Here is a 17935-nt window from a genome sequence, read left to right on the forward strand (position 1 = left end):
GCCCTCCCTTTCCAGGACAGTCACCACATTCTTGAAACAAACAAATCTCTTGCTTTACGTCAAAGACTTCTAATGACTTCACATGCCCAACCAGGGTGTCATATGTAATATGCTCCAGTAAGTTCTTCATATTTACCACACAAAGATCAAAATTCACACAGTACACATGTAAACAGACATTTTGATCCTCCAATATGTGAAGTTGTATAGTTGCTCTTATAAATTGCAAAAGCTTCTTTAATACTGTTGAGTCATGTACCTCTTCACTTTCACAACTTTTTGACCTTCAAATGTCACAGTTATAGTGTCTTTTTTGTTGCCACTTATGTTCCAGATAAAATGACTGCACTATTTGAACTTGAGCTGCTTCTACAGGATGACCATAATAGTGATCTGGCCTTCCAAAGACTCATTTTACAGACCTCTCATTTTTTTATTTGTCTACCATTACTCTGATATTGACGGAATGGGTTCAAAACTGTTTTCTTTGAAATGTCTCTGGAATAATCGGTAAAACCTGCACCTTTTCACTGTAGGATGAATAATACGAGGGTCATCCACAAAGTAAGTTCCGCTTCTATTTCTATCTACAGCAATGCTACAATCGCAGTTCTGAGCATTTGAGGCAAAGGGAAGACATAAACGCCATTTTCAGATCACTGCTGCTGACGTGTGCTTTGTAGTGCTTCTTTATGATGTCAGGCGTAATCGAAAATGCCGCCGCACAGCACAAGTTCTTAATGGTCTCGCAGTAATCATATACATTGATTGTTTGGCCTCGAGGTAAGAAATCAATCAGCAAAATGCCTTTTCTGTCCCAAAAAATGGTGCACATGACTTTTCGAGGTGTCAAGATTTGCTTAGGCTTAACCTTCATTGGGGATGAAGTGTGCCTCCATTCCATTGATTGCCATTTTGTTTCAGGGGTGTCGTATGATACCCAATTTTCATCCCCCCTGACTATCAGACAAAGAAAACCATCGCCTTCTTCACTGTAGCATGTCAAAAACTGAAGTGCACTGCCCATCCGTTGTTTTTTGTGTTGTTCAGTAAGAATTTTGGGTACTCAATGCGGGCAAAGTTTTCAAAATTTCAGTTTATCAGTAACAATTTCATGAATTAGTGATCGTGAGATTTGTAGAACTTCCATAGCATGGGCACTAAGTGTAAACTTACGGTTGTGCTTAACCTTGCTCTTCAATTGTGTGAACCAGTTCATCAGTAACCACAGACGGGTGTCCACTTCGTTCTTTATCGTGCACTTGATCACGTCCTTCATTGAACGGTCAGACCCATCTTCTACCCACTGAATCACTCATAGCATTTTGTCCGTAAACTTCGCAGATTTGCCAATGAATTTCCTTTGGTTTAATTTTCTTTGCATTTACAATGGAAATCACAAATCTGATTTCACATGTGGAGGAGGCATTTTCAATTACAGCTGACATTATAAAGAAGCACTGCAAAGCACACGTCGGCAGCAGCAATCTGAAAATGGTGTAAATATCTTCTCCTTCATGTATTCAACAGCTGAATTGATATTTGTAGAAAATTCCTAGCAAGAGGTTCATTTCCTTGTGAAGATTGAATTTCTACTTTAAAGAGTGTGATCAGTTTTGCTGCAGTGTATTCATCCATAGCTTTAGTAATTTCTCTACACTTTCTTGATGCATAGAGCTTATAACTCGACTTCACTGACCACGGTTTCTTAACAGGACTAACACCTACCTCTGTAGTTGACTGATTCAGGGTATTTAATTCTTCCTCTATTGATGCAAAATCTGCATCATCTGCACCATAGGAGGCTTCAGCTTGTTCAGATACTATCATTGTTGTTATTCCGTCAAAACATTTAGAACTCAAAAAGACACCATTGGAAACATCTTCACGGGGGGCCTCTTACATATCACTATTTTATGGACATGCAAATAGTAAGCACACTTCACTCTCCCGTGGCCCCAGTCAGAAGACATTTAAAACAGTCCTTTTCACAAAACACACTGCAACTGTGTCAACTGGCAAATTCCTCGCAAAAACACAGAACACACTGGATGGTCTCAGATTTCTTAGAAGCCTCTTCAGTACACGAATTAGCACTGAACAACTACAATACAGAAACCTGCAATGAATGACCACAACAAAGAAACTGACAAGAAACAACAACGAAGTGTAAGAATTATCAGCAACAATGAAAGTGAAAAGAAATAACTGCAACAAAGAAAGTGATAAGAAATAACTGCAACAAAGACAATAGAAATAAACATTGTAACAAAGAAATCAGTTAGAAACAACTTCAGCAAAGACATACATTACCCTTGAAAGTTAAAAAGAAATGGTTTTTTAAAAAATAAAACCTGTCTAATTTAAAAGTGGGAGCTCTACTTTACAGAGAATATAGTACTACATGGTACTAATCAACAGAAAAAAATTCTGTAAATTATAAAGAAAAACTAAAAAGGCAACAGTAAAAGAACTTTGACATATAAGTCCAAATGGAGGACACCATTGTAATCATAAAGTAATTATCTTTCAAATACAAAAACCTCTAACAAAATATCTAGAACTGTTACAGAAATACAGCATTTAAAAAGAATTTCCGAAATTATCTTCAAAATGGTGTTCACTATGTCACCTTTGGAGGCCTGTATCTCGGGGCACGAATTTTTTTGGAGGAAACAAAAAATACGTGTTTCTTACTTACCCCTGATTTTAACATATGCTAAATTCAATAAACTCCAAGACTATGAAGGTAACCCCCCCCCCCCCACCACCACCACCTGAAGTGATACGGATTATGCCTTCTAAAACTGGCTAAGCAGAACCAGGTAGCTGCTAAAAACATCCAACAATTGACTTGATTTCACCTAGAACTGTTATATTCATCCAGATAATTATACTGTCACACTCAAACTCCACCTCAATAGACACAATCTTTTTGTCAACTGCAATAAACATGCCCCCTCCTAGAGCTCTCTACTTCAGGTTTCAGCCAACTCTCAGTTGTGAGGTAACTTGAGCGTGAAAAATTTCCTTAAGACCAGTATATTCGGGAATTCTATTATGAATACTCTGAAAATTTACTGATAAAATTTTTAAAGTCGAAATGTGTCTACTTCGTACACGATGATTATGGCCTCTGCGTATAGACAAACAAGTGTACATCAGACAATCTCGAACTACCACCTAGCCTAAAAAAAGTACTCCACTACCCCAAGTAGTGGCTTTTCTGTAATGCACTGTTGACCTATGAAGGAGAGTCTTACAACTCCACATCCTGTAATGCATGTCCAGAAATCTGCAGCCACGACCACCACAGAACTGACGGAGCCTCTGGTTTGAGACCCTCCACTCAGCTCCAAACCAAAAGACCCCAATGACTCGGGGTGCAATGCTGAAAATTGTGAGCTCTGCTTGCACCCCTTGTGCTAGGCCAGTAGTCTTTAGCACTTCTGCCAGCTGCCCATAGGAACTGAGTATCCCCTCAGAACCTAAGCAACAGGCCTTGTTAGTAATGACATGAGCAACAACTTGCAGATTACTGCACCCTGTATCCTCAATGGCCATGGGCAGGACCTCCTCCACATCTCAGATGAGGCCCCTGGCAGACACACCGAGTGCACATTAGCATTCTTTCCGGACCTAGACATTACTTCCCTAAGGAGCTCCATAGCATGCCTAACATTGGAGTTCCTGATAACTAGTACACTTCTCCCTTTCGTGTGCCTGATCACACTCTGCTGAAGGAGTGGCCACTTGTCCAGTCACAGGATGAATAAGCAAGGCCTCTATTTTGGCGCTTTGTGTTGAGTGAAGCGACTGTATAACAAGCCACCACTCAAGCTGCAGTGAAGGTGGAGTCCCCACATCGGGTACGCTGGAAGGTGGCCAGACAGCAGGGCCCATGAGAGAAACTAGTGACACCTGACATGTCCCATGCAATGCACCAGTTTCTCAGCTGCTGCCACAGCCGGAGGCAGCAGCCTGTAGATGGCTGACCATGGCTACAAACGAACTGCAGCCAGTTCCTCCTGTGTCTGCATATAGCACGCGCACACCCTATCCATTTTACTACTAGCAACTTGTGAGTTAAACTTTGAAAACAAATACAGAAAGTTAAATAAGTGACTCACTAGTCTCCTAGTGCTTCATCCACGAAGGCTGATGGCTGACTCTTTTCCTTGCAATGACATGTTAATTTCGTTGCACTTTGTTAAAATGTTGGGCCAATATGTGAGTTTCAACAACAACATAGGATTTTTAAAAAATTAAATAAAACTTTGCGGTCTTTATTAAAGAAGACCCAAAACTCACTACAAAGTTTATAAAGCATCAACAGGCTTTTCTCTGGATAGCCTTCTCACATGCGCGCGTGTGTGTGTGTACTATTTCTGGAAAAGGAGCTAGTGCTCAAAGCTAGTGTGAATGCTCATTTCTGTTACATGTTACTGTGCTCCATGCATCAATCTGCTATAGGTGAGTGGTTGCCTTCCCTTTATTTTATGTATTGCTGCATCCAGGATTTCTATTATTACTGTACATACAGCAAATTTTGATAAAATTTTGAGAAGAAGTAATCCATACTTTCATATGGTGGGACACTTTGAAATAGCTCTCCATAGCCAAGAACAAGTATTACTTAATCAGTTTTAAAATATGCTTCCACAAGCAAGGGAAGAGGAAGAGGAGAGGAGAGGAGAGGAGAGGAGGAGGAGGAGGAGGAGGAGGGGGGATGGGAGGGAGGGGGGAAGAGGAGAGAGGAGGGGGAGGGAGAAAAAGAATGAGAGAGAGCACTCAAACAAATCTTACCAGCATGAAAGAGGGTTTCCTGAAGACATTAAGGGATACCAACTGTAATCATACACTTGGCGCCCCACAGAAATTGCAAGGACTGACTTCAGTTCTGAGAGATTGCGGTCTTTATCCCACGTCTCTTGACAATGAAGTTCTGGTGGCAAGTCATATACGCGTAATACGTTGTCTACACTGTTTGTAACAACACAGGTTCCATCAGGGGCCCTGAAACGAAGAAAATATCACCTTCAAATAATTTCAGCTGCACTTTTTATGTTCACAGAAAATTATGTTTAAGATTTTCACTGAGCATTATCTTCACGTGAAACATAAACCCTAGAGTTAGTAGCCCCACAGGACATCAATATGGAAAATATCTCAGCAATCACCTCAACCAGTGCATGAGGCCTGTGGCAGTGTACCTTGTTAGGTGGCTGCCTGGGCAAATAAAAGGCCAGCTACAGCCTGTTGAAGCTACTTTTGTATTTACATGTGTCAGCTTCTAATACTGACACCTGTGTGACATTCACACTGGATTCTGCTATCTTTAGCACTGTGTTTGTTTTGCTCTTCGAACTTGGCCTGTATCTGCTGCCACTAGACTGGTGCTTGGACTTGGAATATGCTATGTTTTCTTTTCATGACCTGCCTGCTTTAGCCAGTGATGAACTAACCTATTACCAAGACCTTGATGCTAAATTTATTCCAGGTGTTTGTACCAAGTTTTGTACGGACATAAAATATTGCTTGCTGTAAACACCCACAACAATGTTGTAATAATAAGTGTTTGTATCAATACACTCATGGCAAGGACAAAAGGACACGATAAAACCATGAGATTAAGAAAAAAGTTACAGTCATGACCTTTCAGTCCCACCAATACCACATCGTAAACTTTGGAATCATAGTTTCATAACAGGCAGCACCAATAATAACATATGGTTGGGAATGGGGATGACAAGAACTGCTGATATACAGATTTGAAATTTAAATGTTCATTTCACAGGAATACAAACAGTATATTGATCCAAAGGTTTGTATATTCAGGAGAGCAACATATCTCAAGCCAGCCATAAGTCAGCTGCATATGAGGCATGCATCAGCATTTTCCAGAAACGCTGTTCAGGATCCTACAAAATGTTTGAAATAATTTGGCTGAGTCACCAAATACAACAGGTGGGATGACACTGTGTGTTTCTCAAATGTATATTTTTACTTGGACAGCACAGCCAAACAATCGTTTGATAACAACAAAGAAAAACTCAATAGCTGGGTTAAATTTTAGGGCAAGCCGAAGAAAACATTCAGCAATAATCAACAGCAATTCTGCTTAGCAGAAGAACAACTGAAGAACAGTGCCCAACATTATGGCAAAATGACATAGTCATAAAACGTAAATCCAAATGTGACAGAAGCCAACAAAATCTCACGTTTAATGAATGGAGCTACAAAAGACATGTACCAAGCTCTTATAGTAAAGAATGTCACAACAGAAGAATTCATCAAGTGCTGCCAGTATATCGAGGAAATGCAACAAAAAAGAGTAGGGTAATAGAGGTAGGACTGACTCCCAAATGCAGGTCTCATGGCAATTGTGGAAGGCCGCCATGACCTCACCTCTCATACTCCAGGTTGTAAGAAAACGAACTATGGGATACAGCATTCTGTGGTAGTTAAAACTACCAGATCAAGTACACAAGAGACAGCAGCCCTATACAGCACATGGTAATAGAGAATGTTGAAGAAGAAGTGTATCAATCTTTGGCACCAATCTGAACCACTTCCAGCCGAACACACCATGAAGAATGGACTCGACCAACTTGGATTTAAGCGCCGCCATCAAATGACAACCCAACACCTGACCGGTGCAGATCCAACCATCTCCTCTGCAGAGTAACAAGACATCTGGAAGGTGGAAGTCAACACACAGGTCTGTTCTCACTGTGGATGCCCTGGACACACGTTCTCAATGTGGATGCCCTGGACGCACTGTATGCTACTCCAGAGAAAGAAGACGAGTGTTAGATGACTTATGTCACAAGGTGTCAACCATCACAACAGTCCTACAGACAGAGCAGGTGAGGAAGCTACTACTGAATTACCAATTGAATCTTGCCTGCTGAGGAACATCGGCAAGCATTAACTGTTCCACCCCAATTTCAGGCGATTTCAAATCCAGAAAGAGAAAACAAAGACCAAGTGGACCATAGTAAAACAGAATACCAACACTGGGAATCATCCACGTATTAGCCATTGCTCATATAGGCTGTTGCCGGTGGTGTGACAGATAATCTAGGAGGCAGGGGAGAAGATACTGCAAGATGACATCGCTGAGCCTGGAGAGAATCCTTAGTCCTTTCGTGTGGCTCTTCTGAAGGAGGAGGAGGATGGCACATGGAAATCTCTGCATCAACTTCCAACAACTGAGGAAATAGCAAAAAAAAAAAAAAATCTACCCATTGCCATGCATTGATAATACCCTAGGCTGTTTAACAAGAGCAAAATATACCTCAACCATATGCATGCAGACAGATTACAGGCAAATTGACACTGACGAGACCAACTGGGGAAACACTGCTTTCACAGCTGCTGAAAGCCTCTACGAGTTGAAAGTTTTACCAGTTGGACTGTATAAAACTCCACACACCTTTAAAAATATGATGGACCGCCTGCTCCAACACTGTAAATCGATGAACTGTCTTTGCTAACAGTGTGACACTCATTTTTTCTAAGCCATCTGGAGATCATCTATGCCTCCAGACAAATCTGCTGAAGTGCATTCAGTCAGCAGGTCAAAAAAGTGACTGCTGCCCAAGAAATAAAAATCTTGGGGCATGGCAATGGAGTACACATCTATCATGAGAAAATATGAGTAGTCAAATATTTTTCAGCTCTTCAGAACATCTGTGATGGGAGAAGTTTTCTCAAAATGTCCTCATACTACCAGCGATTCATAAAGGACTTCTGTACCAATGCTCATTCCTTGCAAGAACTGCTGCAGATAAGTCAAATTTTCCAGGAACAAGGTCCAGGAAAGGTCTCCCTTGTTCTTAAGGAGGCACTAACATACAAATCATTCACCACTGTGATGAACTACCGATCTCTCTGCTGGCTAGTCTGAATGATCCACAGGGTCAACTGGCAAGATAGGCACTGAGACTTCAGGACTATGAAGTGACAGTGATACACAAAAGTGGATGCAATTGCAAGGACACCAACCGCCTTTCATGGAATCCTTTGACAAAACACAGCAGCATAGATGAAATATCAGTTATCACTGCATTAAATGATACTATTGCCGAACACAGGAAAGATCCAGCAATGCAGAAAACCATAGAAGTCTTGGAGGACGTGGAAATGATCAAATGAAAATTCCAATTAATAATCGGAACACTGTCTAAGAGGAACTATGATCCATGGAGCAGTACTGGTTGCTGGGCATCCCAGCTATTCTACGAACAATGATCCTGAAGTATTTGCACAAACTCCAACATCTGGTCACTAGGAATTTGTAAAGACTGTAGACAGAATCAAATACACATATCATTGGCCAGGTCTCTACCAATCCGTTAAGACACTATGTGGGCCACTGTAAGGAAAGCCAATAACAGAAGCATATGCTGTGATTAACTCTGGGGCATCTGGTCCTGCAAGACCACCATTCCACTGAATTTGACTTGACCTCTTGGGCATGCTCGCAAAGTCATAAACAGGACTTAATGGATAATAGTTTGTACCGACTATCTCACATGCCATGCTGTCACCAAAGTGCTGAAGCTCCGAAAATTGCAATGTACCTTGTAGAAGACATCATTCTGGATAATGGAGCTTCCACTGTCAAGATACAGTTGAGAATAGTATCAGAGATAATTTCATATTGCGACATCACTCACAAGATGACAACTGCCAACCACTCACAGACGAATGGCACCACAAAACACTTTAATAAGACCTTGAAGATATGCTCTCAATGTATGCTGATGTTGATCAGAGAAATTGGGACACAATACTACCTATCGTGACATTTGTGTGGAACACAGCAAAGCAAGATGTTACAGCCTTTACATTGCTATCTCTGTTCCATGGTTGTGAGGCCAAAACAACAATGGACAAAACTTTTTCCATTTCAACTGGATGACACTCAAGATGGCTATACATGAAACACTTAATAACCATGACTGAATAAGCAAAATAGTTGGCTCACATACGGACCCTGATTGCCCAGGAGAAGACCGAAAGTTCTATAATATCAATATTTTGGGCATATTGTATTCTCTATTGCTTGCCACTCATCACAGACAAAGTCCAGGACTACAATCCTTGATCAAGAAAACAAAAGGGCAGAGACATCATTAATGTCCTCCATATGAAGTTCGACTACAGTCTCAAGGTGCAGATCAGGGATGGAGGCTTCTTGTTCAAGGGAGCTGTAGATAAGCACAATGATTGTTACACTTTGTTGGGAGGCACTACTTTCGATGCTCCTGATGAAAAAGAGGATGTGACAATATGGCTAGAATGAGATGTCTACCAGTACTGTCACAGAGGACCACTGACAAGATCTAGATCCAGAATGCTGTAGTTGGTTCAAATAAGAACTTCTGAAACAGCGGATAGCTGTTTCTCCAGGAGGAAAAGCAATCCTGCGAGCTGTCGTGCATGTGAGTTGGCACAGTTGTTAGCGTTGCTGAATCATGTGCTGTGGGTTGCCAGTTCAAACCCGACTACCAGTATTTATTTGTTATTTAGGCCTAGTATTTATCATTTCTGCAAGGTTCCCAAAATATCTTGTTTTGTAATGCTTGTATATTATAGAATATTTGATGTCTGTACAAATAGCAGCACTCTCCTCGCAGGAGTTCAGTTCTGTCATGGTTTCATTTTGGTGTTTGTAATAAATGTGTTTTCAGTGCTAAGTGTTTTGTTTCACTGATGACCCTGCTTTCAGATGTGGGCTTCAGTTCAGTATGATTTAACAATATATTGCCCTACAGTCCAGTGCTATATGTGGCTGTAGTTGATGGCTTCCACAGTCATACATAAACTGTTGATCATGGGTGATAACACTGACAACTGCATACTAGTACCAAGCAGCATATCTTTGAATGGCAGTCCATGGAAAGCAAAGTAGCTAGACTACTCAGATGGTGCTGCATTCCTTGCATCTGCCTCCAATTAAGCAACATGCAACTTCATGTCTGACCTAACCAGTCTTGTTACTAATGATAAAATCTTCTGAGTTGTTATGCCAAGGCCTATTCCTCTTACTTAGTGTGTTACTGATACTGAGACGAAAGTCCATGTGACAACTTCCACCAAGGAGATCATCATCAAATAAAGGTCATTTTGGGATGAACTGTACTCTGCATAAATGATGCAATTTTTTGCTAAATTTCTCAGTTTGTCTAAGTGACTTACAAGTAACACAGACAGAGGAATGAAATATGCGATGGGTAAGTTAGGTACCATAAAAATATTTCTCTGTGTTTTTTGAGTGTAGGTTACAATGTCTTAATTATGCTATATAGTGATTATGTCTCTAACACATTTACATCACATACTACAGATTTATTGCTTTAATATGGTCAAAATCTTCAAACTGATACACAAAACCCAATGTCTATAAGAGCCATCAGGCATAAATCCCATTTGTCTTTAACAGGGAGTAATTAGAATCAACAAAAATAAATTCTCCTTAGTACATGTTTTCACAAGAACCAATGTGAAAAGAAAATGTTGATTTGTTACTCATCATTAAAACATAATGTTTTTTAAAGAAGAATTTTATTTGCTCACATGAAAGAGTGATCTCTAATGAAAGATTTGTTTAAATTATGTTTGTTCGCAGGTACAGCAAAACATAATGAATACTATCTCTTTAATGAAATTTTTACTGAAACTTCTCATATTCTTTCTAAGACATTTAAGACAAGTTTTGTTTCGTTACCCATATTTTATCATGCTTCTAATATCATTTCCTGCCAAGTTATCTTGTTCCACTTGATATTTTCTTTTTACTTTACCTTTCTACCACAAGCAACATCTTTTGCTGCTTGCCAATGTAGTTTTCTCACATATGATGGCCTTGTCATCTGTGTACAGTTAGGCTAAAACCACACATTATCAACACACTAAAAGAAATGTACACATCAACATTAGAATCACTGATCTAATTTATGAGTTTTTGCAGGTAGAACTGCTTGGATCATGGCCTCATGCCCATGAAACAAAATTGCTATAGACACAAATGACTGCCTGCTGCAGTGTATAACTGAAGGTGATCAATCAGCCTCGAGTGCCAAAACAAAGCTTCCCATACGAAAAAAAGTTTGTAGCCTATTATCACTTTTGACAAGTAGAGTCAGTCAACAATGGTCCTTGATAGAAAAAATACTCAAAACTCAGGATTGCTCTCTGACCAGTGTACAGACTAATGTTGGGAATTATAATGAGAGCCAGGAAAACAAGCAAATGGCTCCTGGAACAGACTGGAGAGACAGACATAGCCTAATTCTGAAAGTAACAAAGAATTGGATGTGGGCAAACCAGGGAATGGGGTGCAAATGGTAGATGAATGTAACATGTTCTTTCCCACATACCAAGGAATAGAAAAGGATGAGAAAACAACCTAATGAAAGATGGATGTATTAGAAAACACACAGGAACAACATAATGCATTTATCTGAAGAGAGTAATGCATGAGGAAGTCCTTATCCAGCAGTGGATACACGACGCTGCTGGTGATACGTTTGTGTACAATTGAATGCCACTTTGTAAAATAATCCAAAGACGACCAACCACACCTACTACTACTACTACTATAATATTCATTATATTATAATATTAATAATTAATAAGTAACCGCTTAGTATGTAATCGCAAGTAAAATATTAAAACTGAAAAAAAAGAAACAGCTCTTCTGATAACATAAGCACCAATTTTTGGACAGAACAAAAGAGTTCATGCCACTGAAATAAGCACATACGTTAGGTAGAAACACACCTCTGACATTAAAAACCACTACAAAAATAGAGATTTAACAGTATTGCTGTATCACGATTTCCAGGGCGAATTGTACACTTCAGTCCAGTTTAAGCAAATCAGAACATAGTAGCTACCATTTACATCCTTTTGTGTAGCACTCCTCGCGCGATCTGAAATCGTTCCATGCTCCAGTAATGCACACAACCTCCTCAATAGAATAAGATATGCTTGACACACTGTCTGTTACTGGAGTTTCTTCAGGCTTGTGTGTCTCGTCCTTTGTCATATCACTAGGAGTGTCAACATTAGAAACATCCCCTCTCTTATCCTCGCTATCGGCAGTACCGCTAAGCAGATCTGTACCCCTGTCCCCGCCTATTTGCGTATCCTGACAGATATCATTGTGACAGTCATCTCGGTTCTCAGCCATTCTTATTTGTTAACGACTATGCACCAGCTGCCTAAAACAATTGTTTTTCACCATAAGAATGTCTGCACAATCAGACTGAAACCACATACACACAACATTATCCCACACGAAACATACACAACAATACTCTGAGACCATTTGTAAACAATCCGCTTAAATCAAAGATTACTGACTGAAACAGTCTCGTCCATTCACATGCTTTTCACGGGTAGTCTGGCTCTTTGGTTACCAACCGAGCAATATGATTGCATAGTTAATTTCCCAATTTTTTTGGGACAAAAGCCGGAAATGTTATTAGGACACATACAAGTCCAGTGTATTAAATAAATAAAGTACGGCCATAAATCTGCATAATCAGAACAAATAGTAGTACAATAAATTTGCACGGTGGCCCATTCGGGAAGACAGGAGGCCTCCCTTCCCGACATGGGACTAAACAATCGAGAATTACAGGGAGCTGAAGCTCTCCTGAACATGAGTATGGATTTCGAACAAACGACGAGTTCTGCAGTAAAACGCGCACTGGAGCGGAAGGAAGAATTAAAAGAGAAGAGATAAGCAGTCACCATTCTGCAACACCAGCAACAAGTAACAAAGGAGGTAAAGAATTCGACAATGCTCAACACAAATATGTCTGAAAATTTTAATTTAAATGACGGATCAAATTCTCTTACCCACAGGGGGCTTTGAGGACGTCACTGGGTGGTAAATCATTTAGCGCACAACTAACATAAGAAAATGGTAACACACCAAGGGAAAATCCTTTGCAAATAAATGTACAGCTAATATATGATCAAAACAAAGGTAGCAGATATCATAGTGATGCAATAGATCCATTTTATGTATTTGTTGAAGGCCTTCACGGTAATATAGGTAAATACCATCCCATGGGTTTGGGAAAGATACCATTACCTCAGATTCTAAGTACAAGCATAAAATCAGAAATCTCAAGGTTTTGAGGAGAAACAGAATTCGTATTGATTTATCAACAAGGGATGCTGCAAACAAGTTTGTGGAGGACAACCCATTACATCATAAACAGATGGTAGCATACATATGAAACCACAGAACACGTAGGCAACGAGTTATCAGAAATGTAGATCCTGAATTAACAGAGTTAGAACTGAAGACACTACTCAGTTTACAATTTTAGTCACTCACATATCCAGAATGATGAAGAAAATAAGTAATTTAGAAATGATGAACTACATAAACCAGCAAATGTGCGTGGTCACAGTTTCTACCAGAACATGTGACAATACATGGCATGAAAGGTAATGTTAGACCATACATACCTCTAGTCAGGCAGTATTTTAAATGCCTTCGATATGACCATCTTAGTAGACAATGTCAGTTACAGACTTGATGCAACCAGAGTGGACGGAGCCATGAGATAGCTCAGTGCACAAGTGAAGTAATGTGCTGCATCCACTGTATAGGGATCCATAAATGCAGAGATACGTCTTGCCAGTATATCTCAAACAACAAGGGATTAAGAAAGTGTCAGCTTCATCAATTTATCCTTTAAGGAAACTGAAGAATATGTAAACCAAAGACCTTATATTGCTGTGACAGGGAATCTTGATAGGAGTAAATCGGAATGGGAGAAAGAATTCCGCCCCCCCCCCCCCCCCCCATAAAAAGTATTCAGCACATATACATGACAGCTGTTCACCACACAAGGCCAAAACAAATAAGGCCTATACCAGCTATAAGTCCCATGTTTTCAAATACAGATTTACCAATATCTCCTGTTAAAGAGGATCCATATGCACCACAGCCACATACTCCTAAACTGCAACTGGCAATTATTTCAGGAGGGGAGGATAAAAATATGGTGATACTCGAATAATTGGTGTCTGTAATAACAAATTTAATAACACAGTTTACTTTATTAAACAAAGATGGTTTAGATGAAGCTAATATGTACACTATGGTTGCTTCGATAGTATCAAAACAATAAATATGGTTGGTTGATTGATTGGGAAGATGGGACCAAACAGTGATGTCATCAGTCCCATTGGATTAGGAAAGGATGGGGAAGGAAGTGGGCCATGCCCTTCCAGAGGAACTATCCTGGCATTTGCCTGAAGTGATTTAGGGAAATCATGGATAACTGAAATCAGGATGGCCAGACATGGATTTGAACTGTCGTCCTCCCGAATGCGAGTCCAGTGTGCTAACTACTGTGCCACCTCGCTCAGTAAAACAATAAACATGGATCAGGACATAAATAGGCCATATTTACTCTTTATTCATGTGAACAGAATAACTGATATTAAAGTTCTCCAACACAATGCCAGATCCTTATATGCTAATAGATAGTCATTCGTTCACGAACTTTATGCTAATGACTACTCTATCACTGTTATAAGTGAAACTTGGATTAAACCGAACATGTCTATTAGATATCAAGGATATCAAGTAATAAGATCAGAACTAGAGGATGGGAAAGATGGAGTAGCCATATTGATTAGTACAAACTTCAACTGTAAACCAGTTACCATGCTACTACCTAAGTTTCGTTTTCAAGCAATCGCAATAGAAGTAAGTACTAATAAATGGCGATTCTCCATTGCATCTGTATATTGTCCCCCAAAATAAAGGAATTTCAAACAACACATGCATATACTTTTGCAACACATACCAAAGGCCTTCCTAATCTGTGGTCACTTCAAAGCCCACCACACAGCATGTGGACGTCATGTGATTGATAAGGCAGAGAAGTACATAATGTCTTGCATTGATGGTTATAGCATGAACACATACAATGATGGATCTGTAACATTAAACCCAGGAACATGGATAAGACCAGCTACAGTGGATATAACATTAGTTCCTCCCTGTTTGAACCAAATCACAGCATGGTCAGTTCTGCAGGATACCATGGGATCCGATCATTTCCCTAAAACTATGAATATACAGTGCAAGAAAAGTAAGCAAGCACATATTGCTAACAAACTGACTTGGAACATGAACAAAGGAGATTGGTATAAAAATCGCGAAACTCTTCAACCAGAGGTAAAATAAATAGAAAAAAATAACCTCCACAGGGGCCCTGTATGCAACTGTAGAATGTAATATATCATGCAGCAAATGAATCCATCCCGAAACGACCTTTATCAACAGAAGTAAGATGACTGTGTGATCCATGGTGTAATGAACACTGCAATAAAGGGCCGCATTATGTGAACATGTTAAACAATCTAACATGAACAGATTTTCACTGTATAAGCAAACAGCAGCTAGAACCAAGAAAATACGAAAAACCATCAAGAAGAGTAGTTGAATAAAATATTGCAATAGTTTGACCAAGAATACCAAATCATCAGAGATATAGCACAAGTTCAACAGATTTATGAATATCACATATGCAGTCAATAATACACAATCATATGAGTGGATAGAGTAATTCTGTGATCTTATTGCCACCCCAAGTATTTGCAATAAGCTACTTGGGAGACAAAATGAAACTCTAGCATCTCAACATATGCTGACTATATAGTTCAGTGTCAATGAGTAGCAAACAGACACCAAAGAGAGCCCTAATACAGCCCAAGGTATGGATCGCATCACATATTCCATGATACAAAACATGCCTAACAATGCTTTAGAATTACTTCTTCAAATCTATAATGGAATTTTGATGCCTCAAGAACTGATCAGAAAATGGAAGATTCAGATCACAGTCTCCATACATAAGAAAGGGAAAGATCCATTATTATCCATTTCTTACAGACCAATTGCATTGTCGTAATTTACTGCTAAAACATTGGAAAAACCAATAAAAAGACAATTGGAATGATGGGTAGACTCTTCATCCTTACTAGTTGGACTGCAATTCGGGTTCCGTAAAGGTAGACGCTGCATGGACATTTCTGTATTAGTTTCCTCTGTGTTAGCTGGCTTTAGTGAGAGCAAATATACAGCAGCCTGTTTTCGGATATTGCAAAAGCATGTGATGATGTTCAGACAAATGTACTATTAGATAAGTTGATGGAAAATGGCATACCACAAGGATCAGTACTCAGCCCACTACAATATACAATATGTACCTATGATGTGGAAAGGGTAGTAACTCATCCAGTCAGAACAATACAATTTGCAGATGACATATGTGTATTTGCTCCCCACATATTATTACAGGACGTGATGAACATTCTTATGTCATCGTTTAAGAACCTGACTTGGTGGCTTTGGGGAAATGACCTGATGATGACACAGGAGAAATCTTCATTAGTCATATTCACTGGGAAAAGTAATATACCAAGAAATTACTTAATATATGTAGATCTTATTCGGTTCTTAGGAATAACACTGAATGGCAAGCTTACTTTTGATGGCACATATTAATACCTTAATCGAAACGTTGAGCAAATGTTTAATAATATTCGATCACTTATTACAACGTAATGGGGACCAAATCCTTCAGTGCTGTTGCTCTTATATAGCTCCTTCATCATACAGAAATTGGGTTATGGCTGTTATAGGAGCTGGATAGATTGCAGCACCACTGTATATGCACCTGCTTAGGAGTAATGAAATCCACCCTAACAAATGCACTCCTGGTAGAAGTGCAAGAAAGGCTCGTCTATATAACGAGGAAGATGCTCATGGAACGATACATAGTAGAGAAATTACCATGCTCATAGCATCAAATTCATCAGATTTTACGACTGTACCATCTGTTTCCAGGAAATTGGGAAGGAAAGCCTTTGATTTCATTCTGGCATATAATGATTTGGCAGATGAGCGCAAAGATATCCCCACAAGTACACTGTAGCCTATTTACCAATATGACAATTTCATAATCAGCACCTCATTCCAAATGATAGAAGGAAAGTCTGGTTTCTTGGGTAGAGTTGCAGCACTGTAAAGACAAATAGAGGAAACAAGACAATGGGTAATCCACATGTACGTAGATGGATCAAAGATAGCGGGAGAGGACAACACAGGATGTGCTGCATTTAGTCCACAACTGCAGATGGCCCAAAGATATAAATTACCAGCAAATACTGCATGGGGGCTTTATTAAATATTATTGATTGAAAATATTTTTTAGTTTTAGTATGTCTGTCCGATTACGCAGTGTCTCGTAATCGGTTGGCCCTGACTAGTATTATTATGCTATCTGACTGCAACAAACAATGTAAGAAAATTTTCGTGAACACAGTTAATTAATTAAGTCCCCCAGCAACTATAAAACCTACAAAACCAATAAGCACAAAAGTAACTGTTCTGTATGTGGGAGTGTGACTCAACGTCCACATCTGGCACGGTTCTTCTCAAACAAGACAAGAATTTTTAAATACCAATTATACTGACGTGACAAAAGAAATTTAGAAAAACTATAATTACGCAAGAAAACCAGAATTACACTCTAATGCAAGAACACAAGCCAGATGCTTTGTCGACTGAACCTGTAGTGACGCATTATTTCAGACACACAAATAATAAAGGAACATTGTGGTTTTTACCTTCATATATATTGACGAAATGCACTCATTACAATAACATCTGCTATCTCTCCCATCAAATAACTGCATAAAACATGGAACAACACTCTTTACTACAACATCTTACTCCGACTTCACGACAAGCAGTGCCCACTAGGACATCTCGGCACGAACTCTTAACACACACCGTCCTCAACGATCTCATAACAAGCACTGACTGCTACGAACTCCCAACAAGCACTGTGGAGGCGGCTTAATAGTACTCTTTGGCGCA

At 39.5% G+C, this 17935-nt stretch overlaps 1 protein-coding gene across 2 annotated transcripts in view; it reads right to left on the reverse strand.

Annotated features, from left to right (window-relative positions):
- The window catches only part of LOC124595034 (telomerase Cajal body protein 1), a 113504-nt gene extending 101141 nt beyond the window's left edge, over positions 1 to 12363 (reverse strand). The window contains exons 1-2 of one of the 2 annotated variants that reach the window (XM_047133595.1): positions 11910 to 12363; positions 4807 to 5016 (exon numbers count right to left, since the gene is read on the reverse strand). In XM_047133595.1, the coding sequence (XP_046989551.1) occupies positions 4807 to 5016; positions 11910 to 12205 (506 nt within the window). In that variant the 5' untranslated portion in view covers positions 12206 to 12363. Of the gene's footprint in view, positions 1 to 4806; positions 5017 to 11793 lie in introns of both variants that reach the window. The other variant, XM_047133596.1, reaches the window with a different exon arrangement.
- Between the last annotated feature and the right edge of the window lie 5572 nt (positions 12364 to 17935).

This window comes from Schistocerca americana, chromosome 2 (genome assembly GCF_021461395.2).
Source record: "Schistocerca americana isolate TAMUIC-IGC-003095 chromosome 2, iqSchAmer2.1, whole genome shotgun sequence".
Classification (NCBI taxonomy): Eukaryota; Metazoa; Arthropoda; class Insecta; order Orthoptera; family Acrididae; genus Schistocerca; species Schistocerca americana.